This window comes from Peromyscus maniculatus, chromosome 7 (assembly GCF_049852395.1).
Source record: "Peromyscus maniculatus bairdii isolate BWxNUB_F1_BW_parent chromosome 7, HU_Pman_BW_mat_3.1, whole genome shotgun sequence".
NCBI classification, from domain to species: Eukaryota; Metazoa; Chordata; class Mammalia; order Rodentia; family Cricetidae; genus Peromyscus; species Peromyscus maniculatus.
The window spans coordinates 16869388-16894233 of record NC_134858.1 but is presented as its reverse complement, the minus strand read 5'-3'; the positions used below and the strand labels follow the sequence as shown (position 1 = coordinate 16894233).

Below are 24846 nucleotides of genomic sequence, written 5' to 3'. Positions count from 1 at the left end.
GCACATAAAAATAAATTATTTTTAAAAGACAAAAAAAAAAAAAGAACAAGATGTCAAATACAGTACACCTTAAAAAAATAAGCTGGGCAGTGGTGCCACACACCTTTAACCCAGCACCCTGGAGGCAGAGCCAGGTGTATCTCTGTGAGTTCGAGGCCAGCCTGGTCTACAGAGCGAGATCCAGGACAGGCACCAAAACTACACAGAGAAACCCTGTCTCATGCTCAGAGGTTAAGAACACTGACTGCTCTTCCAGAGGTCTTGAGTTCAATTCCAGCAACCACATGGTGGCTCACATCCATCTGTAATGAGATCTGGTGCCCCTCTTCTGACCAGCATGCATACATGCAGGCAGAACACTGTATACATAATAAAATAAGTCTTAAAAAAAAAAAAGAAAGAAAGAGAGAAAAGAAACTCTGTCTCAAAAAAAAAAAAAAAAAAAAACCCCACAAAAAAACTCTCTCCAAAAACAAAAACAAAATAAATAAATAAACATGTGGGCTGGAGAGATGGCTCAGCAGTTAAGAGCACTTGGTACTATTACAGAGGACTGGGGTTTGGTTCCCAGCAGCCACAAGGTGGCTCACAAACACCTGTAACTTCAATTCCAGAGGTTCAGGACAGGCTCCAAAGCTACAGAGAAACCCTGTCTCGAAACCCCCCCCCCCAAAAAAAAAGACAAAACAAAACAGAACAATCCAGGCATCAGATGGTGGCATTCTGGAATGGTCTAAATCCCTGCGGCACACTCTCCTGGCAGAAGTTTAAAGAGGTCTCTAAGTGACAGTGGGGACTTTCCAAGGCTGCCTCCTGTTGCCAGCTGCCATGTCCCCAATGCGTCTCCCTACACCCTGCCCCGGCCCTGTCACTCACAGTACAAGATGATGGTGGCAGAGGCTGAGGACTGGACAGTGCCACAGTTCCCAAAGCACATAAGATTGCTGTCTTCCTCAATGTCACTCAGTTCAAACAGCTTCCAGTTGGGTCCATGCTGGAGCTCCACTTTGGACCACTGAGTCTCCAAGCCCAGGTCGAGGCCCTCACTGCAGGAGGAAGAGCAATTCACCTGCAGGGATGCACCCCGAGGCAGGATGGTCTCACTGAGTTGGATGGATACTTGAGCGCCACCAGGCCCTGGGACACAAAGGAGAGATGATAGGCTGGATCAGCCACGTGACTTCAGAGCTGGGTGCTGGTCATGCAGCTTTGAGTTAGGCAGGATTCTGCCCTCAGTGCAGAAGGTATCCGTGCTTGAGTACACAAGATAAGAAATTGTGGCTGCTGCGGGGCTGGGGGGCTGAGCGCGCAGAATGCCCGCCCAGCATGCCTGAGGCTCGAGCTCCATCTCAGCACCCCATAGAATGGGAGTAGTGGCACACTTGCAATTCTAGCACTCAGGAGGTAGAGGCAGGAGGATCAGGAGTTGAAGATCATCCTGGGCTACATATGGAGTCCAAGGGTAGCCTTGGTTACAGGAGTTCCCCTTCCTCAACACCAAGTATTGGATTTTCTTTCTTTAATATATATATAGCCCGGCGATGGTGGCAGTGGCGCACGCCTTTAATCCCAGCACTCGGGAGGCAGAGGCAGGCAGATCTCTGTGAGTTCGAGGCCAGCCTGGTCTACAGAGCAAGATCCAGAAAAGGCTCCAAAGCTTCACAGAGAAACCCTGTCTCAAAAAACAAAACAAACAAATAAACAAACAAAAATGTGTCCCTAGGGGCTGGAGAGATGGCTCAATGGTTAAGAGCACCCGGGTTCAATTCCAATCGCCCATATGGCAGCTCACAGCTGTCTGTGTAACTCCAAGATCTAACACCCTCGCACAGACATACATGCAGGCAGAATACCAATGCACATAAAATAAGAATAAATAATTTATTAAATGTGCCCCTAAAAAATAAAATAAAAAAAAATGTGCCCCTAATGCCAGGTGTGGTGGTGCACACCTTTAATCCCAGCACTCAGGAGGCAGATCTCTGAGTTCGAGGCCAGCCTGGTCTACCGAGTGAGTTCCAGGACAGCCAGGGCTACACAGAGAAACCCTGGTGGTGGTGGTCGTGGGGGGTGGGGAGCTTAAAACAACAGCAAAGGTGTCTGAGCTCGTCTTTCTCTCCCACCCCAAAGATTCCAGCGCTGTGGTTCACGGTCTGGGATGGAGGTGTTCCAGCTGGAGACTCTCTCAGGCACCTCTGGAATTATTCTGGTTCCATGGAGAACCCTGAGGCTAAAAAGACGCGATCCAGCTAGGAGTAATGGATTCTGGGAGTCCAGGTCAGAAGCCTCCTGTGAGCTGCTGAGCAAGTTCTGAATCTTCCTCCCATTGGAGGGTAGCAGGTCCTGCCCCTAGGCTGGGGCTGTGGGGAGTCCTGAGTCGCCTTACTTCTCAGCCTCTGGCTCCTGAGTACACCAACCCTGGAATTCCCCAGCGCAGAAGCGGCCTGGACTTCCCCAGGGGTGAGGATGAGGAACAGGGTATCTGTGCGGGGCGGGGGAGCGGCTCGGACCAGCCCGCCCCCCACACTATCTGTTCCCCACCTGGGCCACATCCTGACTCTCCCGTGACAAGGGCTGTGGCCACAGTTCCCATTGCACGGGCCAGGAGCCCAGGTTCCGAACGTGCAAGTTTATAGAGGAGTAGTGTGTCTCGAGCCTGTGATCCCACACTGAAGGGTTCGGAAGGGCGGGGGCCGTGAGGACTGAGAGTTCAAGGCCAGCCTAGGCTAAGTGTCTTGGCATCACTCTCGAAACAGGAAAGAAGGGAAGGGGAGGAGAGCGAGAGAGAGACGGGGGAGGGGGCAGAGAGAGAGAGAGGCAGAGAGAGGGGCAGGCAGACGGACGGACGGGCAGAATTGTGTTCTGTAACCCATCCACGGGACTCGAACTCCGGGCTCTTGGTTTCCCACCCTTCGCTTCCTCTCCCACTTCCCGTTAACAGCCGCCTAAGTACTATCCATGTGCTGTTCCGGGGCCGGGGAGCAGGGCTTTCCGCCCGAAGTCAGGGACCCCACCTCGGACTCACCTGGAATCACAGCGGCGACCAGGGCCAGGAGCAGGGGCAGCGCGGGCCTGGGGCGGGTGCGAGCCATCGCAAGCCGGGCAGAGCGAGCGCAGGCGGCCGCGCCTCGGGGCACAAGCGCTAGGTGCAGACTGGGGCGCAGCGCGGCGTCGGTCCTTTATAGTCGCTGGCCGCGGGGGGCCGAGAGGCGGTGCTGGCGGGGCCACTTTCCCGGAAACCCCGCGCCTTCCCCTCCGGAGCGAGGACTTCGGTATTTCCGGATGGAGACTGTGCCCTGGCCGAGAGGGTGGTCCTGCCTCGCTGGCCACCGTGGCCCCGGAATTTCCAAACTGAAGCAATGACGTGCTGGGGGCAGGGTGTGTGGGGCAGAGGGTGTCGGCGACCAAAGCTGAGTTCAGGAGCGAAGGCTCCGGGCCTTCTGCAGTCATGCCTCCAGGTTATGCATTGGTTAACTCATGCCTAGTTCCCTGCGCCACCAGAACGGCCATCCCCTCGAGGGGTAAACTGAGGCTCGGTGCGGGGCAGGTGTCGGAAATCAAATCCTGAACCCCCAGCTCCTTCGGGCCTCTCTAATCCACCAGACAAGCCTTAGCCAAGGAAGAGAGTTCCCTGGGATCATTTGGGGCGCCATCCGTTCAGAGCCGCCCCTCTCCCTAGGGCCATGCCCCACCCAGTCGACACTAGAGATTTTCGGGGTAGCAATCCAAGCAGGCCCGGACAGATCCGGCGTGGGTGAGCCTGCCAGGGAGCCGTCGTGCAGTCCTCACGTCCCTCCTCCCACCCACGGGTGCCCCGCCCCCGCGGCCGCGCTTCCCCTTTCTACTTTGACCCCTGGGGCGTCCTGACAGCTCCCCAGAAAGAAGGAAGAAGTCTGATCCTATCGCGTGGAGCCCTGCGCCGCCCTTCCCAGGCTGGAGGAGAAACTGAAAGAAACTGAAGGGGAGAGGCACGTCTAGGGGGGAGGGACCTGCCCTCCCCAGTCTTCTCTCCCCCTCCTTTCTCCCCTCCCTCCTTCCCCCCCTCCTTCCTCTCCCCCTTCTCTTCTCCTCTTCTCTCTCTCTCTCTCTCTCTCTCTCTCTCTCTCTCTCTCTCTCTCTCTCTCTCTCTCTCTCTCTCCCCGTCTCTTTCCTCGAGGCTAGGTGTCAAAGAGCCCAGGCTAGCTCCAAACACTCTGTAGCTGAGGATGACCTTGAACTCCAGATCCTGCCTCGTGCTCCACCATGCTTGATTATTTTAACCTTTGCTTTCTTCAGGGAAACTGAGGCAGACCCTGAACTCTCGAACCCCAGTCTTGCGACCCAGAGGCTTGAATTGGACCTCCGGCGCCCCGCCCGGGGCTTCCTGTTGTGGGACGCCCGGACAGTTGTCGTGGAGACCTGCGCTGGGCCAGGAGGTCGTGCTGCAGATGCGGAAGGGAGAGGTCGAGATGCGCGCGCTTTTCCTCCCGCGGCCGCTGCTCCTGGGACACTCCACAAACCCACGCCCGCAGCCTGGGCATTCCTAAGGAATTTCCACGGGGATCTTTTGATCTTGGGGGGCTGGGGAAGGGGCACTCAGGCCCCGCCCCGGGATGACCGTGGGAGAGTTGCAGGGTGACCTCACGGGAGGTCTGGGAAAACCCTCGGAGTGGATCTTTCTCGGATGTCACTGAGAGTCTTTTGGCCCCTGCTTCATGTGCGTGAGCCTCCAGCGCCCTAAGTTCCCATTTGCAGCCCTCAGAGCGTGGTTGTTTAAGTGGTGCCTACTGTGTGCAGGGCACCATCGTTCCCAAAGCGGAATGCTGGGAAATCCTGCTGGGGTGCTCAGCTGAGCAGTGACACTCAGAACGCAACGCTGCCGCACAGGAAAGCTCAGCAGCGCAGAGCAGCCTGTGCCTGTGGTGCTCAGGAGAGGGGCCAGAACTGCGGCTGGAGGTCAGCCTCCTCCGCTACACAGCGAGTTCAAGGCCAGCCCCACCCCAGAGTTCCTTTTCAAAAAACCATCAGCTGGGGACTGGAGGGATGGTTTAGCAGTTAAGAGCAAGTGCTCTTGCAGAGGACCCGGGTTCTATTCCCATCCCAGCTCACAACCATCTGTAACTCCAGCTCTAGGGATTCATCTGAAGTTCTCTTCCGGCATCCCCGGGCACCGGCAGGAACACACACACACACACACACACACACACACACACACAGGAGTAAACTTTAGGGCTGAAGAGATGGCTCAGCGGTTGATGATCCAAGTTCAGTTCCGAGCACCATGTCAAGCCGCAAACATGCATGTGGTACACATGCAGGCAAAGCATTCACATATAAAATAAAATTAATGATTTAAAAAATCTTTCTGGGGCTGTAGCTCGGTTAGTAGAGTGCCTATTTAACAAGCACAAAGCCTTGGCCAAGTGTGGTGGCACAGGCCCTTAGTGCCAGCACTCGGGAAGCAGGGGGGGGGGGCAGCCTGGTCTGCAGATCTAGTTCCAGGACAGCTAGGGTTACACAAAGAAACCCTGTCTCAAAAAACACACACAAACAAATAAACAAACAAGCACAAAGCCCAGGTGGCAGAAGGAGAATCAGGAATTCAAGGTTATCCTCCAGGCTACACATAAGAGCTGCCCAGACTTAAAAAAAAAAAAAAAGTATGGAGAATTATGTTGTGATTAGTGGTAAAGTAGAAAACTAAAGCGGGTGTGTGTGTGTGTGTGTGTGTGTGTGTAGAGTGTTTGATGGTTAAAAAGAATTGGTGTGGTAACAAAACATTAAAGGGACAGAGGGGCAGCCTAGTGGTTAGGAGCACTTGCTTCTCTTCCAGAGGACCTGGGTTTGGCTCCCAGTACATCCAGAGGCTCACAATTGCTTGTAACCCAAGCTCCAACTGATTCCATGCTGGCTTCTGGCTTCTGCAGACACCTGCATACACACAAGACTTTTTTGAAAATTAAAGGAGGACCTGGAAAGATAGAGAGAGAAGGCTCAGTGGTTAAGAGCACTGGCTTTCAGAGGTCCTGAGTTCAATTCCCAGCAACCACATGGTGGGTCACAGCCATCTATAATAGAATCTGATGCCCTCTTCTGGCCTGCAGGTGTACATGCAGAGCACTCATACATAAACTACAAATTAAAATAAAGAAAAAAAAATAGTTGTTGCTGTTCCAAAGAACTCTTGTTCAGTTTCCAGGACCCACATGGTAGCTCACAACTGTCCATAACTCTGGTTAGAGAGAATCTGGTGCCCTCTTCATGAGTCGCAGACACACACTCAGTGCATGCATATACGTACAGGCAAAATGCTTATATAAGGAAAATAATTTTTTTTTTGAGATAGGGTTTCTCTGTGTAACCCTAGCTGTCTTGGAACTCACTCTGTAGACCAGGCTGGCCTCGAATTCAGAGATCTGTCTGCATCTGCCTCCTGAATGCTGGGATTAAAGTGGTGGTATGAGCTACCACTGCCCAGCTTAGTTTTTAAATATTTCATGTGTATGGGAGTTTTGTTTGCATGTCTATGTACCACATGTGTGCAATGCCCATGGAGGCCAGATGAGGGCATCAGATCCCTTGGAATTAGAGTTACAGATGCTTGTGAACAACCATTTGAGTGGTGGGAATTGAACCCTGGGTCCTCTGGAATAGCAGTAAATACTCAACTACTGAGCCATCTCTCTAGCCCTCCCCCCATTTTTTAAATAAAGCACTGGGAAGGCAGAGGCAGGAGGTTCTCTGTGAGCTTCAGGCCAGCCACAGCTACATAGTGAGATCTGGTCTTAAACAAAACACCGCTTTAGAAAAAAAAAAAAAAAAAAGAGCATGGCAGAGTTCCAACACAGCCAGGGTTACACAGAGAAACCCTGTCACAAAAAAAAGAAAGTGTGTGTGGAGAGAGAGTGCAACAGTTAGGAGCACTGGCTGCTCTTCCAGAGGTCCTGAGTTCAATTCCCTGCAACCACATGGTGGCTCACAGCCATCTACAATGAGATCTGGTGCCCTCTTCTGGCAGACAGGTGCACATGCAGACAGAGCACTCATGCATTTAAAAAAAACAAAACACACACACACACACACACACACACACACACACACACACACACACACACACACAAAACGAACAAAACTAGGTGGTGGTGACACATGCCTTTAATCCCAGCACTGGAGAGGCAGAGACAGGTTGATTTCTATGACTTCAAGTCCAGCCTTGTCTATAGAGAAAGTTCCAGGACAGCCAAGGCTACACAGAGAAACCCTATCTCAGGAAAAAAAAAAAAAAAAAAAAAAAAAAAAAAACGTTAGAGGATAACCTGGTGTATATATGAGACCCTGCCTGGGTGTTCCACTGGACGTGTCTTGGGCTTGAATCCATTCCCAGGCTAGACCCACTGGACTTGTTGAGGCCTGGGAACGAGGCCAAGGGCAATTCTTGGTCCAGGTCTGAGATCCTGGGAGGGCCAGGCGAGGGTGGAAAGGTAAGAGGCAATGGACTTCGGAGAAGCAGTTCTAGAATTACATTCCTTTGCAGTTTCCTGTCCTGTCCTGTGCCTCTGTCCTGTGCCTCAGTCTGCAGGAAGGGCATGACTTCCTCCCTGGTGCCAAGTGGTCTCACAGAAACTAAGGAATGTTCTGAAACTCCCGGCCTCAGTCGGTGACATTACTCTCTGAATTCTGGTGGCTCCACCTTGCCGTCCTCCTTTCTGGAGCCTGAGCCGCCTCCGTTTTTATTTAGTTACTTTGAGATAGGCTCTTGGTCCCTGTGGTCCAGACTGGCCTGGCCCTCCGCAGCTTCCGCTCCAATACTCCGGAGCCGGGACTACAGGCCTGCACTACCCCACCCTCCTGAGATTCCCACAGCTGAGTGAGTTGTAGGTGAACATTCTACCAGCTGAGCCACATGCTCAGCCCTGGTGTTTTGTTTCTTGAGACAAAGTCTCATGTAGCTCAGGCTATACTCAGACTTACTATGTAGCCCAGGGTGACATTAATCTCCCAGTCCCCCTGCCTCAGTTTCCCATGTGCATTCACCACCTTCCTGGCTACATCTAATGACTTGAAAGTACATTCTAGACGCAGTCTCACTTTCTGAGGATGGCTTTTCCTCCTGGAGCTGTCAGGGGTCTCAGGAGTTGAGGGACGGGCTCTGGCTTGTTTGTAGGCCTGGGGGGGGGGTCTCACCGCTTTCTGATGTGGTGGAACTGCAGGGGTGTCTAGTATGTCCCTGCGGATGTGACCCTCCACCTCAGTGCTTTTAGCTGCACAAGAGGAACAGACAGTAGCAGTGGCCAGCACACCCTGGGCAAACATCAGCACACCTTTAACTTATTCCAGTGGTTCTTCAGTGGGATTCTCTTTGTGGGGGTGGGGGGATTGTTGTTGTTGTTTGAAACAGGGTTCCTCTGTGTAACGGCCCTGGTTGTCCTGGAACTCGATTTGTAGACCAGGCTGGCTCTGCTTCCCAGGTGCTGGGATGAAACGCATGCACCACCACTGCCCGGCTGATTTTGTGTGTTGTAGCCTGGCTGACCTGGAACTCACTTGTAGATCAGGTTGGCCTTCAACTCAAAGATCTGCCTACCTCTGCCTCCCGAGTGCTGGGATTAAAGACCTGTTTTGTTTTGTTTTTCTGAGCAGAGAAAACATACATTTATTAAGGAATAATGAGAAAGAACCCCCAAGGGTGAGGAGTCCAAGACAGGAACACTCTTCTTTAGTGTTTTTGAAATAGGGTCTATGGTAGCCCAGGCTGGCTTCAAGCTAAGGGTGACTTTTCCAACCTTCACCCCTGCTTCTGCCTTGGTGCTGGAATGACAGGTGTGTACCACCATGCCTGCCTGGCCTATGTAGCCCAGGCTATGCTTAAAATTGCAGTTCTCCAGCCTCAGCCTCCTGGGGCTGCACTAGAGCAGTGTACCACGCGGGCTTCTGTGGCCTTTGCTTTTCTAGTTACAATGTCAACACATCTCGGGTTATCTTCAGGCAGAAGAGGGCTGGCAGCCACACGGTGCGGGTGGGACCGAGGCTGTCTGGCTGTACGTATACCAACAGAAGTTCTAGTCAACGTTGGTTCTCTCTGTGGAGCCCCACCCACTCTCTGGGGGCTCATTTTTCCTTGTTTATTTTTGTGTGCATTGGTGCTTTGCCTGCATGTGTGTCTGTGTGAAGGCATCTGATCCCCTGCAACTGGAGTTACAGACACTTGTGAGCTGCCATGTGGGTGCTGGGAACTGAACCTGGGTCCTCTGGAAGAGCAGCCAGTGCTCTTAACAGGTGAGCCACCTCTCCAGCCCTCACTTTCCCTTTTTAAACCTACGTTCTCTTTGCTAAAAATAAATAAAACAAAACAACCAAACCAGACACAGTTGCTTGTGCCTGAAGTCTTTGTACTTGGGAGATACAGCCGCTCCCTAGAAACCCTGTGAGGGGCGGGGTGCAGCTCAGGGTTAGAGTGCCCATCCAGACACAAGACCTTGGGTTCTATCTCCAATACCACAGGAAAAAAAAATTTTTAAGCCAATTTATTTTTATTTTTATTTATTTATTTGGTTTTTCGAGACAGAGTTTCTCTGTGTAGCTTTGACGCCTTTCCTGGAACTCATTCTGTGGCCCAGGATGGCCTTGAACTCACAGAGATCCACCAGGCTGCTTCCCCCGAGTGCTGGGATTAAAAGTGTGCACCCCCACCGCCCCACCCTTTTAATTTTTCTTAACTTATTTTATGTACTCTGTCTACATGCCATGTTTGCCCTGGTGCTAGCAGAGGCCAAATGAGGTCGTGTGGCTCTTCTGGAACTGGAGCTGAAGATGGTTATGAGCTGCCGTGTGGGTGCTGGACTCCAACTCTGGTCTTCTGGGAGAGTAGTCGTCACTGCCAAACCATCTCTCCAGTCCAGTTTTTTTTTTTTTTTAAACTGAGAATATAACCAGGTGGTGGCCCACACCTTTAATCCTAGCACTTGGGAGGCAGAGAAAGAGGCAGGTGGGGATCTCTGTGAGTTCGAGGCCAGCGTGGTCTACAGAGAGAGAATTCTAAGACAGCCTGGTCTACACGGAGAAACCCAGTCTTGAAAAACAAAAACAATAACAATAAAAAGCAAATACTGAGAATACTGTCGTGGTGTCTTTTTTGTTGTTGTTGTTGTTTTGTTTTTGTTTTTTTTTTTTGAGTTTTTTCGAGACAGGGTTTCTCTGTGTAGCTTTGCACCTTTCCTGGAACTCACTTGGTAGCCCAGGCTGGCCTCGAACTCACAGAGATCCACCTGCCTCTGCCTCCTGAGTGCTGTGATTAAAGGCGCGTGCCACCACCCCCCGGCCTGTCGTGGTGTCTTTAAACAGATTTATTTGTTTTATCATAAGAACAGGAGACATTGGCTTGTCTGATTCTGGGCCTGAAGCTGTCAGAAGCAGCCTACGTGGCACACAGGTGGCAGACCCTCCTAGGGGTGAATGCAGGCTGCTAGCTTGGCACCCACACACACACTCCAGCATCTGCCTCAGCAGGAAGAAGTTCCTCCTGGCAATTTGGTTTTTTTTTTTTTTTTTTTGAGACAGGGTTTCTCTGTAGCTCTGGAGCCTGTCCTGGATCTCGCTCAGAAGCCCAGGCTGGCCTCATACTCACAGAGATCCACCTGCCTCTGCCTCCCAAGTGCTGGGATTACAGGCGTGGGCCACCACCGCCCAACCCTCCTGGCAATTTGTATTGGCAGCCCCAAGGCTGCCATCAAAGCAGGTTGTGAGCCCCGGAGGAAAGGCACCTAGGATGAATAGCCTAAGAGTTGATAGAATCACGCACGCGCGCGCGCGCGCACACACACACACACACAGTGACCACCTCCATTTCCAAGTATTGTGAAAAACAGGGTTCATTTTTAATGTGACAAAAGAGATCCCCAGGGAGGCATTCTTCTTGGCTCTGTGCAGTTAATCTCCTGGCACCAAGGCTCAGCAGCTTCCAGGGAAGAGCTTTTCTTGCAGGATTGCTGGTGGGCTGACTTGGCCCCCAAGTGGGGTGGGCCTCTATGTGACCAGGGCAGGGTTAGGGGAAGTCACTGTAGGGCAAGCGGAAGGGGTAGAGTGGAGTGTATCTTGAATCCTGCCAGAGTAGCTTGTCCTCCAGGAAGGCGACGGAAGGCAGGGTGAGGACCAGAGTCTGGTGTTTGAGCATGCTGTACACATTCAGGCCTGGGATGTGAGGGCATGGTCAGGGTGTGGCTGCCCTCTAGTTCAGCCCCAAGTCCATCTTATCTGAAGCCTGAGCCCTTGCCCTCCTCTGGTGTACACTGCTGGTCTTCAGATCTCACACCAGCGGCTGAGGAACTACCTGCCTTCACATCTGCCCAGCATTTGACGATGACCCCCCCCCCACATTCCAATGAGGAGGACACAGGAAGTGGATAAACACACTGTATCACTGGGAGACCAGAGTCAGCAGGAGGGGAGGAAAAGGAGAGCTCAGGTGCTCATGCTCGCCCTCTGCAGGCTCTTCGTGGAAGAGACGGACAGATGTGCTTTAACAGAGTGCTTCTTTCAGAGGGCACCACTGGAGCAGCTGAAGGCGGGAGGATTGGCCCTGGACCCTGGCTTCCACCCCAGCACCATAACTAAATGGTAAACTCTTGGACACGTCATCCAGTCATGTGTGACAGGTACAGGGGATCTGTGCTACTGGGCTGAGAGCTGGCCCATCACTCACCGACTGCAGGGATCAGGTTGAAGCTCTTGAGCCCAGAGGTGGCCTCCACCACGTTCTTGGGCATCTCCTCATGTTCCCTGGAACAGATGGAGGCTGCGAGTGAGCCTGGCAGGACACAGGAGACTTGGCCCCCCTTGCCCACCTTGCCCTGTGCCCTCACAAGTCTACAAGGAGCACGGAACTCCCCCAGTGGCGGTACTGGGCCAGCTCTGTCAGGTACTGAGGGTCTGCAGTGGGCAGCTCCAGGGAATCCACGATGTGTAGGTCATCCTGCGGAGAAAAACGGGATTTTGAGCTCTGTGCTAGGACCCCCAGGTGCCAGCCGTTTCCCTCCCAGCTCTACTGTACCATACCTGCATCAGCTTGACAGTCAGGGCCACCTTGAGGCCCAGTGCCCGCACTTTCATGGGCAGCATGTAGTAGTAACTTGTAGGGCCCCGGGGACCATGGGCTACGCCTCCTGCAGGGACAGTGCTGTGTCAACAGGTGCTGGTCGCTGCTAGGCTGGGAGGTCAGAAATCAGCCTGATGCCTGAGACCAAGTGCTGGAGCGGGCGATGAACAGTGGCTGGAGGAGCTGGGGGTGGGGGGCAGATCTCACTAGGTACCATGGGAAGAGTGGGAAAGAGACTGGACAGGAGGTGGGGAGGAGAGGGCCTGTGAACATGCATGAGGGTAGTCATCCAACTCTGGTATAAGAAACTGAAGTAGAAAGAGTTCAAGACCAGCGTGGGATGCACAGCAAGACCCGGTCTCAAAAGAAAAAAATTAACAACCAAGTTATCAAAAGGAAGGGGAGGGTTAGGGCTGTGGCTTGGCTGGAGAGGGCTTGCCCTGCGTGCACAGAACCTTGGGTCCACCCCCAGCACTGCAGGAGCTCTGTCCCTCACTGCTCAGCATGCCTGGGTTCCAGTGCATGGAACTGTCCCAGTGGGCTACTAACCTGGGGACTCAGGTGTGTCTTATCATGGCAGCTGTGGGTACCTGTGGAAAGGGTCTCTGGGACTCGGGCTCCACTCACCTCCCCGCCATAGGGGGGAACGGATGCTGCCATGCCGGGCACGGCCACTGCCCTTCTGTCGCCAGGGCTTGCGGCCACCACCACTCACCTCAGCCCTGGTCTTGGTCTTGGCGTAGCTCTGTTGAGTACAAAGAGAGTGGGGTGGGGCCCAGACCATGGCAGTGAGGACTGTCAGGGGACAATGTGGAGCACCTAGGGAGGGATGGGGGAGGAAAGGGACGGAGCCCCTCCCTTTCGAGGTAGGGCCATGCTGCCCAGTTCACAGGAGCACCGGTCATTTCTGAGCACTAGCCTGCTGGACTGAGACCAAGGCCTCCCTCTACAGCCCAGGCTGACTCTGAACTTTCAATTTCCCCTCCTCAGCCTGTGGAGTGCTGCATTACAGGCAGGGCCATCACACCTGGGTCCTTGTTGATTCCTGAATGTTCTTGGCACAAAACTCTTTGCTCTCACTGACTAAAGGGTAATAATACTAGGCTCTGTGTGGTCTTTTCCACAGACTAGTCACACATGCTGTCCCCATTAATGCCCTGTCAGCTAGTTAAGTCGGGCTATAAGTAGAGTAAGTTCAATGTCCCTTTATGTCTGGAGCATGGCTCAGCAGCAGAGCACCTGTCTACATCTCTAATGAGGGGCTGGTGATGTGGCTTAGTAGTAGAAATTCCCAAGTGAGAGTGTGGTGGCTTATTAACAGAGCAACTGCCCAACTTTTGAGGCTCTGGGCTCATTACCCAGTACACAGCATTAAGTACCCAGTACCCAGTACCCAGCACTAAGTACCTCTCTCTGGAGAGAAGATGTGTGCCCAGGCTAACTACTGATTTTTGTTCACCTCTCCCACTAGACTGTGAGTCCTCAGGGGCAGGGATGTGCTGAGTTGCAGATCCCCTAACATAATACCCACAGTGATGGGTGCCGAGGCATGATCTGAGAAGCGACCTGCCTCTGAATGGTACGGGCAGATAAAGCCTGAGGCGGGCTGTTTCCAGAGAGCACTCTCACGGGCCTCGGAGCCCAGTGGGGAGCTCTGCCATGCTACTCAGGACACTCACGATTCTCTTGAAGTTCTTCTGCCAGGTGGCAACCTGGTGCAGAATGTCCAGCCTGGAAAAAGGGAAGGGAGACCTAAGAGGGACACCCCAATTGAATCCCCCATACCTGCACCCCGGTAAAGGAAAGCTGGCTCTTCCTCTGGATGTTCAGGACCCTAAGTCCTCCCCTGACCACAGCTGACACCACCTCAACTCAGCAGTCTATGTGCCACGGCGTCCAGCCAGGCCTGGTGGCTATGCCTGACCTCCTGGTATTCAAGAGGTTACGGCAAGAGGATGGAAAATTAAAGGTGCTTCATGGTAAGACTCTGCCTCTAAAAACCAAAGAGTGGAGTCAAACATCAGAACCTTTGTACCTGTATCTCACTGAAATGCTCTGGTCTTGGCTGGTTTCAGCAGGTTCCAAGCTCAAAGTACCAAAGAGGTGTGTGTGTATGTGAGGGGAGGGAGGCTGGAGAGATGGCTCAGTGGTTAAGAGTACTTGCTGCTCTTGTAGAGGGGGTCCAATTCCTGGCACCCACAACAGCACACAGCTGGTTTAACTCCAGTCCTGACCCCTTCCCTTCTGGGCCTCTGAGAGCACTGCACACATGTGGTGCACATACACATTCAAAAAAAAAACACTTTACACATAAAATAAAAATCTCCCTTTCTCTCTTTTTGGTTTTTCAAGACGGGGTTTCTCTGTGTAGTCCTGGCTGTCCTGGATCTCACTCTGCAGACCAGGCTGGCCTCCAAGTCACAGAAATCCACCTGCCTCTGCCTCCTGAGTGCTGGGATTAAAGGCGTGCACCACCACGGCACAACTAAGTCTGGTCTTTTTATCAGTCATTTTTGAAAATGTTAATTCATGTATTTTTATTTTTACATCTGGTGTCATATAGCTCGGGCTGGCCTGGAACTCACTTTGCAACCTTGACCGTTAATTTCTCTATCCTATCTCAACTCTCACAGTGCTGGGATTGGAGGTGTGGGTTCTTAGGACCGTTGTCTGCAATAGTGGAAGGGAACCGGGGCCTCGTGCATGCTAGGCAAGCCCTCCAACTGTGCACATCTACTGCTCTAGTAATCAACGTTTCCAGAGAATTTCCTGTGTGCTACATTAATCTACCTAGTCATCACTCAACTTCCTGAGGACGGATACGAGGGACCCAGCACACGAGAGTAAGGCAGGACGTAACAGCTCCGGGTGGCTGTAGGGCTGTGTCCTTCGTCCTCCCGCCCCGCGGCAAAGTCCTGCCAGTGCAGCCTGCACTCACCGGGGCGCCGTGGCAAACACATCAGGGTGCAGCTCTGCCAGGCCGACGCGCTCCGGCTCGAAGCCTCGCAGCGACTCAACCCAGGCCTGCACCGGGCGCCGGTGCGCCGGGATCCGAAGCTCGCACTTGCGCAACACGGGATCTAGGAGGCCTGGGGGTCGGGGAATGAGTGAACAAGGGTCAGGAACAAAACCCAACACTTCCGGTGCATCCTGCCCAGCTCTGTGCCAAGATGTGATCCCGGCGCCTCACCCACGTTATCCCCCGGCTCCGAGCTCTCGGCTGGCCGCGTCGCGTCCTCCGCTAGCGAGCTGAGGACCTGGAAACGATGGGCGTTTAGTTAGGGGTGCTCCCCGAGGGTTCTCAACCTCTGACCTCCGACCCTGACCTCAGCCTGGTCCTACCCGGGAGCCAGAAGGTCGAAGCCAGGCCTGCGAAGCGGCCCGGCACAACCGCAGCATCGCGGCGCAGATCGCACAGCGGAGCTCAGCCCGCCGGACGCTCGCGGCGAGCGCTGATGACGTCAGGAACGGCGACTCCGCGGCCCTCCGCTCCAGAACCCGCAGCTTTGCGGAGGCCCCCGGGAGCCATGAACAGCAGGAAGCCCCGCCCCTTACGAGCGCGGCGCCGGAAGTTAACCAATGAGGTTGCTCGGCCCCAGAGACGCGCTTCTGCTTCAGCCAATGAACCTCAAGGATAGGTGGAAGGGGAGCCGACACGCCCAGAGCTGGGTGGTACCTGAGCAATAAGCGTTCATTTTTATTTTAATATTTTTTTTATTTTTTGGTATTCTGAGACAGGGTTTCTCTGTGTAGTTTTGGTGCCTGTCCTGGATCTCGCTCTGTAGCCCAGGCTGGCCTCGAACTCACAGAGATCCGCCTGGCTCTGCCTGGCCATGGTCAGGCAATTTTTTTTTCCAGTGTTAATCTTTTGGTTGACTTTGGATAAGCCTCTCGTGCCACGCTCCTTATTTTGACTACAACTTTTCTGTGTCCAACTTCCCCCCTTTTACCGTTATTGATATGAACTGATGTTTGTCTTTTAGAGTCAGGGTCCCACTCCTGACTAGCTTGGAACTCACCTTTTAGCCCTGGGTAGCCTCGAACTCACAGAGATCCACCTGATTTTGCTTCCTAAATACTGAGATTAAAGATGTGTGCCAGACTAGGGGTAATGATGTACGCCTTTAATCCTAGCACTCGACGGGAAGAGGCAGGCAGATCTCTGTGAGTTCGAGGCCAGCCTGGTCTATATAGTGAATTCCAGGACAGGCAAAGTGAGATCCTATCTGGAAATTAGAAGGAGGAGGAGGAGGAGGAGGAGGAGGAGGAGGAGGAGGAGGAGGAGGAGGAGGAGGAGGAGGAGGAGGAGGAGGAGGAGGAGGAGGAGGAGGAGGAAGAGAAGAAGAGTGTGCCAGAAGACATCTGGCTTCTCTTCTTTGCTGTTTCAATATATGAGTATTTTAATATTTTAAATTTATTTTTGTGTATGAGTGTGTAGGTCAGGATAACTCTAGGGAGTTGGAGCTTTACCTTCCACCTTGTTGATTAAACTCAGGTCCCTTGGTTTGGCAGCAAGCCACCTAACCTGCTGAGATTTCTTTTCTTTTTTTTTAAACAAGGCGTCTCTGTGTAGCTCAGGCTGACCTTGAGTTGAGAGTCTACCTCTCTCAGTTTCTGGAGTGCTGGATTGCCAGTGGCACACACCACTGTGTTCACATGCTCAGAAAAGCCTAATTTTATGTTTTCCCCCCTTTTGGTGTGTGACAGGGTCTGATGCAGCTCAGGCTGGCCTTGAACTCTATGTAGTCTAGGATAACCTTGAGCTTCCGATTCTCTTGCCTCCACCTCCACAGTCTCCTCTTTCCAATCCTGAAGACTCCAGGCAGAAACTTTCAGTATTTCTTTTCTTTCTTTTTTTAAAATTTGTCTTTATTTTGTGTGTATGGGGCTTTGGCTTGACAGGTATATCAGTGTTTGGTTGTTGCCCCTGAAGGCTAGAAGAGAGGGTATCAGATCCCCTGGACCTGGAGCTATGACATGGACATCACTGCCATGTGGGTGCTGGGAATTGAACCCAGGTCCTCTGAAAGAGCAGCCAGTGCTCTTAACCGCTGAGCCATCCCTCCAGCCCGCTTTCAGTATTTCTTAGGCCTATTTAGATTCTCCAGGGCTGGCTATCACCCTCTGGAATACCTCCCGTCAATGCTGTGTAATCCCCACCACCACCGCCACCACACACACACACACACACACACACACACACACACACACACACCTAATCCAGGATCATGCCCCCTGTCACACCTTCCAGGACTCTCCCAGGAGGGGGCCGGGAGTCATGGGATGAACAGATCTGGATCACCTCACTAAGGTCTTCTCCAAAAAAATAATCTAAATGATCAAGGTTATAGTATTGTCTCTTTCCACACTTGACCTTCAGAGGGCGCTGAGAGCCCACACATGGCTCACCGCTGTCCACTGTGAGGTCTGGACAGAACTTAAGACATGGAACAAGTGGTCTCTGGGCCAACCACCTTTTCATCCCCTGGGTAATGGGGAAATAGACTTTGGTGAAATGAGGGATACAAAGGTGGGATCCCTAGCACTGGATGAAAACTCAATAACCAGCATTGGTAATTCTGACACTGCGGAGCCTTGTGATCAAAGAGACAAGAAAAGACCAAGGCAGAGGCAGGTGGATCTCTGAGTTCAGACCACCTTGGTCTACATGGCGAGTTCCAGGCCAGTCAGGGCTACACAGTGAGATTCTGTCTCAAACAACACAAAACAAAACTCCCAAACCCAACCGTACACACAACCAAACTAAAAACAAAAAACAAACCAACAGGAGCCACGACACACTGATGGGGCAGACTGGAGAATTTAATTATTGGGCTGTATATGGGGAGGGTTGTTGTTCTTTCTGCATCTACTATTAATTTATTTATTTAGAGACTGGTCTCATGTAGCCCAGGCTAGCTGAGGATGACTGTGAGCTGACCTTCCTGACTCCACCTCCCCAGCGCTGGGATGGCTGTCTGTGCTACTGTGGCCTGTGTGTGTGGTGCTGAGGCTGGACTCTAGGGCCTCCTGCTTGTTAGGCAAGTACCCTGTGCAGCCCCAGCCTGATTGATATACATTTTATGGACATTTCTAGGATATACTATTAAATTTCCTAATCGACTCTATTAAACAGTGGTGGACTAGTAGGCATGAAGTCCTTGGCTCTAGCCCTGGCATTACAAAGAGAAGAATGATTTGTTCTAGCCAAGGTGTTTTGTGTGTGTGTATGTGCAAGCATGCACATGTATGCCAAGCAGCACATGTGGAGGTCAGAGGACAACTTTGGGTCGTTAGTCCTTGCCTTCTACCATGTAGGTTCTAGGGATCGAACTCAGGCTGTCAGACTTGGCAGCAAGCACCTTTGTCCACTAAGCCTTCTCACTGGCCCCAGAACCCAGTGTTTTGGAGTCTGTTTTAATTATTAACATTTATTTATTTATTTGGGTTTGGGGCACACACGTGGGTGTGGAGGTCAAAAGACAGCTTGTGGGAACTGGTTCTCTCCTAGGTCTTGAACTCAGATGTCAAGCTCGGCAGGAAGCTCCTTTGCCTGTGGAGTCCTCTTGACAGCCTGAGCCCAGGTTTTGCGTGCAAAAACCCGGGTTTCTCTATGTAGCTCTGGCTGTTCTGGAGGAACTCACAGAGATCCACCTGCCTCTGCCTCCTGAGTGTGGGATCTTTAATCCCATGCCTTTAGCGTGGGCCACCCTGCCTGGCTGTAGCCACCTTTTAGTTTCCTCTTCAGTGAGAACCACACATGTGGTGTGTGTTTCTGTGCGGCTGATTTATAACACCTCCTCTTCCACCCACAAGTACAGTGACAGGGCTTTACTCTGCATGCTGAATAACATTCCGTAAGCATAGAGACCACATTCTCCTCCTCTCTTCTCTTTCCTCTCTCTCTCTCTCTCTCCTTCTCTCTCTCTCTCTCTCTCTCTCATTCATTCATTCATTCATTATTTCTTTCTTTCTTTCTTTTTTTTTTTTTTTGAGACAGGGTCTCACTACGTAGCACTGGTCTAGAGCTCACTAGTCGGCCAGGCTGGCCTGGACACCAGAGATCCTGGTGCCTCTGTCTCTGAGGTGCTGGGATTAAGGGTGTGGAGCCATGCCCGCTTCTTTCTTTTGTGGAGGGCATGCCTAGTCCTCCTGTTCTTAGTGTGTGAGCGGGTGTGAGCAGGTGTGAGGGTGGGTGTGCAGCCTGGTACGCAGTGCAAAGGTCGAGGCTCAGTCCACCTCAGTCCCCTTCACCTTAGTTTTGGAGGCAGGGTTTCTCACTGAATCTGGAGCTCTTGATTCAGCCAGGCTGGCCGGCCGGTGAGCCCAAGGCTCTTCTTGCCTCAGCCTCCCTAGTGCTGGGACACCAAGCACTGCCACTGGCCTTTTCTTCCTCCCTCCCTCCCTTCCTTCCTTCCTTCCTTAGATTTATTTATTATGTATACAATGTTCTGCCTGCAGGCCAGTAGAGGGCACCAGATCTCATTACAGATGGCTGTGAGCCACCACGTGGTTGCTGGGAATTGAACTCAGGACTTCTGTGCAGTCAGTGCTCTTAACCTCTGAGCCATCTCTCCAGCCCCGCCCCTGGCTTTTCCTACGGGTTGGGTTGGGATCTGAACTCAGGTCTCCACGCTTGCCCAGCAAACACTCTACTAACCGAGCCTCCGCCCCAGCTCCCCAGTCCTTTTTTATGTTCAGTCTGAAACAGTTTCCCAGTTTCCCAGGCTGGCCTCGGGCTTACTATACAGCCCAGGCTGGCCTCCTGATTGTATTGCTCCCGTCTCCCCCTCTGGCATGACTGAGATTTCAGGCCTGTACCACCATACCCTAACCCCACCTTTTCTTTATTCATTTATCTGTCAAAAGACACCTCAGTTGACTTCACACACTGGCTGCAATAAATCTGAATGGAACCTGAGGAAACAGCTCAGTTGGCACAGTGCTTGTAACTTAGTTGGTAGAGTACTTGTGGTTTAGTTGATGTAGTACTTATAACTTAGTTGGCACAGTTCTAGTTCATAATTTTGTAGCTAGAATGCCTACCTAGCCTCAAGAAGGCCCTGGGTTCAATGCCCAGCACTGGAAAAACTGGATGAGAGGCAACCCTGTTAATTTCAGAGGAGGAAGCAAGATGACCAGCTTTGGCTACAGTGAATTCCAGGCCAGGCTTGGCTACATGAGACCCTGTTCTCCCCTCCCCAGGACGAAGAGGACCCCAGCAAATGGCTCAGTGGTAAAGGCACTTGCTTCACCAGCCTGACAACCCAGGTTCAGTCATCAGAAGCCACGTGTGGTGGAAGGAGAAACGATCCCCACAAAGCTGTCTTCTGACTCCCTTAATACCCCCACACCACACACACACACACACACACACACACACACACACACACACACACACGCACGCACACACGCACACGCACACATGTACGCCATAATGAGAAATGTGTTTTAGGACGAGGAATACAGATAAATAGACGCTGAAGTTAGGGACCTCCTTGACACAGCAAGTTATTTTTCGTTGCTCATGTACCCAGTGTGGCACAGTAGGGTCATATGTTGATGCTATTTTTATGTTTTGAGGAACCTTCCTTCTGTTTTCCATAAGAACCCTGCTCATTTGCATTTTCCCCACTGGTGAGTTCCCCTTTCTCTGCATCCCCAGGAGGTCCCTTGATCTCTAGCCTCTTCTGCTATGGTCCCGCTATCTGAGGAGTGATGCCTTCTTCTTGTGGTTTTGATTTGCATCTGATTGCCGACAGTGGGCACACTGTCATATCGTCTTTGCAAGCTTACTTTGTGGTTTTTATTTTGTTTTATGTATTTTTAGTTTCTTTTCTTTTCTTCCTATATAGACTAGACTGGTCTCAAACTCCCAGAAATCTGTCTGCCTCTGCCTCTCAAGTGCTAGGATTGAAGGTGTATCTCACCATACCTGTCTATTTTTATGTTTTAATTATGTGTGTGTGCGTGTTTATTTATATGCCTGAGTGCAGTGGGCACAGAGCCTGGAAGAGGTGAAGGATCTCCTGGAACTGGAGGTACAGGTGGTTTCCAGCCACCCAGTGTGGGTGCTGGGAGTCAAACTTGATCCCACAAACTCTGGGAGAGCAGCAAGCGCCCTTGTTCCCTGAGCCATCTCTTCAGCCCCAATATCGTCATTTAAAAGTTCTTTTAGGGGCTGGAGAGCTGGCTCAGCTGTTAAGAGCACTGGCTGCTCTTCCAGAGGATCAGGTTCAGTTCCCAGCACCCAAATGGCGATGCACAGCCATCTGTAACTCCAGTTTCAGGGGATCATGTCCTCGTCTGACGTCTGCAGGGACCTCATGAATCTAGTGCACATGTAGGCAAAACACTGATGCACGAGGAAAAAATCTAACAATTTGTTGTCTTTTTTTTTTTTTTTTTAAGACAAGGTTTCTCTGTGTAGCCCTGGCTGTCCTGGATCTCTCTCTGTAGCCAGGCTGGCCTCAAACTAAGAGATCCGCCTGCCTCTGCCTCCCGAGTGCTGAGATTAAAGGCATGCACCACCACCGCCCAACTCTAAAAATGTTTTTCAAAAAAGCTTTTTGATCCTTCATTTTGTGGGATTTCACTTGTTTTGTCTATTTCTCTCTCACTCTCTGTGTGTGCAGTTATCTGTCTGTTTGTCTGTTTGAATAGGGTCCTGCTTAGCGCAGGTTGGCTTTGAACTCCAAAGTCTCCTGCCTCTACTTCCCCAGTCCTGGGATTACAGGCCTGTGCTAACATGCCTTGCCCTTTTGTGTGTTCACTGGTTATTCACACACCCGATGAAGAACACTGCACAAATACAGAAGGAACTACCTGCCGTGGTGCCCACCTGTGACCCCACCACTAGGCAGACAGAGGCAGGAGGATTGCCTCAAGTTTGAGGCCAGCTTGGTGTTGATAATGAGTATCGACCGAGCTGCAGTGGGAGACCCTGTCTCAAAAACCAGAACAAGGGCCGGTGAGATGGCTCAGCAGGTAAAGGCGCTGACTGCCAAGCCTGATGACCTGGTCCGACCCCTTAGATTAGACTCGAGAGGTAGAGAGGAAAGAACCAACTCTTGCAGGCTGTCCTCTGACCTGCATGTGTGCACTGCGCCATGTTGCTCCCCCCCCCCCATAAACAAATAAAGAGCAGACAGGAACGAAATACAAAGAACATGAGTCCAGCATGCGGGAAGCCCGGGCTCTGGGTCAACCACAGCACAGCAGTGACAGAATGAAAAACTGTCTTTTACAGTGTGCTCCGTGACGACACTACAAACAGCCATGAGTTTCTCTTCCCAACCACTGTATGAACTATTTGTGTGGTTGTGTAGGTGTGTACCTTCAGATGCAATTGTGTGTTTAGAGGTGTGTCCACACATCTGTGTGTGGAGGCCAGAGAATAACATCCTGTGTGTTTTCCTTAGGCACCCTCCTGCTTATTTGTTCACTTTTGAGATGGGGTTTCATATGTAGCCCAGGCTAGCATGGAACTTGCTATGTAGACCAGGCTGGCCTCAAACTAAGAAATCCACTTGCCTCTGCCTTTCCAGTGCTGGGATTAAAAGCCTGTGGCACACTCAGCTTCAGGTCTGCCTGTGTGTCAAGCACTTTATCCCTATGCCCTCTCCCTCGTTCCCTAGTTTGTGAAAAATTAAAGACATTACTACATATTTCACAAATAGGAACTCTATACTTCACACAATAAATGCACATATATGAACCTTACAGTTTTATTAAGTGTATTTATGTATGTACATATGCAGGTCACAGCATACATGTAGAGGTCAGAGGTCACCTGTGGAAGTCTGTTCTCTTCCACTATGTGGTTCTTGGGGATGTAGCTCAGCTCACCAAGCTTGTGGCAAGCACTTTCTGGTTTTCTTTTATTTTGAGAGAAGGTCTCATGTAGTCCCAGCTGGCCTTAAATGTCTCATCCACCTGCCTCTGCCTCCTCAGTTCTGGGATCAGAGGTGTGCACTACCAGTTCATTTTTTTTTTTTGTTGGCTTCTGGGTTTTGTTTTTGAAATGGGATCAAGTTGATCCAGGTTGGCCTTGAACTCACAGTGATCCTCCTGCCTCAGCCTCCCACGTTCTGGGATGACAGGTGAGAACCACCATGCCCAGTCCCCTGGTGATGTTTCCCAGGCAGACTGGAATGTTTGCCTGTGCTGGGAAAATCTTGGGTTTATGTCGCACAGCGGAATGTCTAGTAGTCAATTAACGACTTATCCGCCACCTGCTGTTCCCTGCAGGGACAGCTCCACAGAGGTAGAATGAGGGGGCAGAATCGGGGTGAGGGGTCAGTGCAGTGAGGGGTCAGTGCTTTTTCTGAGAACAATCCTTGCTCTGTGTGAGGACTCCTCTCCACCACCCTGGCAATAGTGGGGGGCCCTGGACACTTGAGCTGCTGCCCACTGGCTCCACTCCCAGCCCCCTGCCCCCTGTCCATGAGGACTTTGATCTGAAGATAAAATGTACGCCCCGCTGAGGGAGTGAGCACAGGAAGCTGGGCAGGGGTGAGGGTTTGGGGACGTGGTCCAGCCAGGAAGAGCACTTGTTCTGCCAGAGGAAGATCTGAGTTAAAAACCCAGCACCTGCTCAGAAAGCTGGGTGCGGCATCTCATGCCGGTAACCCACGCACTGGGGAGCAGAGAGTGGTCCCTAAGAGCTCCCTGGCACATCAGCCTGGCGGAAACGGTGAGCTTCCTGTTCAGTGAGAGTTTGTCTCAAGGGAATGGAGCTGAGAGAGTGATGGAGGAGGGCACCCCGCGTTCTCTTCTGGCCTCTGCAGGTGGGCACGGGGAGGGTGCACGTGAATGCTCTCGTGTGTGCGTCAGGTCAGACCACACACACACACACACACACACACACACACACACACACACACACACACACACACACACACACACATGCACGCACGCACACACACACACTCCATGCAGATACATGTATAGAATGGAATAGAATAAGCAGGTGTGGTGCACAGGTCTTCACAGCACTCCCCTCAAAGGCAATAGGCCGGCCACTTTCTATGGAGTCAGAGGACAGCTTGCTGGAGACAGTTCTTTTCCTTCCACCGTGAGGGTCTGGGGATCGAACTCAGGTCATGCTTTGGTGACAAGCACTTTATGACTCTTTCATCACCTCAAGAGTCTGGCTTTCAAACCCTCTATCACACTCTGGTCATTCAGCAAATAAGGTATGTATAAATTATTTGGGTATATGTACACATGTCTGTACAGTGCACACATGTATGGTCATGAATGTGGAGGTTGGAAGACAGCCTAGGATGTTATACTTCAGGCACCTTATTTATTTATTTATTTATTTTTTTTTTTTTTTCTGAGACAGGGTTTCTCTGTGTAGTTTTGGTGTCTGTCCTGGATCTCGCTCTGTAGACCAGGCTGGCCTCAAATTCACAGAGATCTGCCTGCCTCTGACTCCTGAGTGCTGGAATTAAAGGCGTGCACCACCACCGCCCGGCTCCGGCACCTCATGCTGAGACACATTCTCTCATTGTCCTGGACCTTCACCATGTAGGCGAGGTGTCTGGTCAGGGAGCTTCCAGGGACCTACCTGACCCCTGATGTTTTTTAAAAATGGTACCTGGCACTGGTTACCATGGGGAAAGATCAGGAGCCACGACAAAACCCAGTATCAGAGCTTTCTTTATTAGGAGGAGGGTGGACAAAAGAACCAGACCTGGGAGAAGCACATGCAGAGAGCGAAGAGAGAAAGATGGTGGTTGGAAGAGGGAACAGAACAGAGAGAGGAAGAG

The 24846-nt window shown here is 51.7% G+C and overlaps 2 protein-coding genes across 2 annotated transcripts in view; both read right to left on the bottom strand.

Annotated features, from left to right (window-relative positions):
* Positions 1-3805, bottom strand: part of Icam1 (intercellular adhesion molecule 1) — a 9849-nt gene extending 6044 nt beyond the window's left edge. The window contains exons 1-2 of the mRNA XM_006987027.4: positions 3026-3805; positions 877-1137 (exon numbers count right to left, since the gene is read on the bottom strand). Of these exons, the coding sequence (XP_006987089.1) occupies positions 877-1137; positions 3026-3092 (328 nt within the window). The 5' untranslated portion in view covers positions 3093-3805. The remainder of the gene's footprint in view (positions 1-876; positions 1138-3025) is intronic.
* Positions 3806-10829: 7024 nt separating this feature from the next.
* On the bottom strand, positions 10830-15596 carry Mrpl4 (mitochondrial ribosomal protein L4). Its single transcript, XM_006987028.4, has 9 exons — positions 15413-15596; positions 15261-15327; positions 15009-15159; positions 13750-13801; positions 12698-12815; positions 12031-12137; positions 11838-11947; positions 11678-11754; positions 10830-11166 (listed from the first exon to the last, which is right to left on the bottom strand). Exons 1-9 carry the CDS (start codon positions 15467-15469, stop codon positions 11021-11023), a joined length of 885 nt encoding a protein of 294 aa, XP_006987090.1. The 5' UTR covers positions 15470-15596; the 3' UTR covers positions 10830-11020.
* Between the last annotated feature and the right edge of the window lie 9250 nt (positions 15597-24846).

What these genes read in the sequence shown, in the direction of transcription:
- Mrpl4 (XM_006987028.4), bottom strand. Translation starts at nt 15,469, where the DNA reads ATGCTGCGGTTGTGCCGGGCCGCTTCGCAGGCCTGGCTTCGACCTTCT. An exon ending in TGACTGTCAAGCTGATGCAG is followed by an intron (nt 11,948 to 12,030) that starts GTATGGTACAGT and finishes TTTTCTCCGCAG; the next exon opens with GATGACCTACACATCGTGGA. An exon ending in TCCGTGCTCCTTGTAGACTT is followed by an intron (nt 11,755 to 11,837) that starts GTGAGGGCACAG and finishes CATCTGTTCCAG; the next exon opens with GGAACATGAGGAGATGCCCA.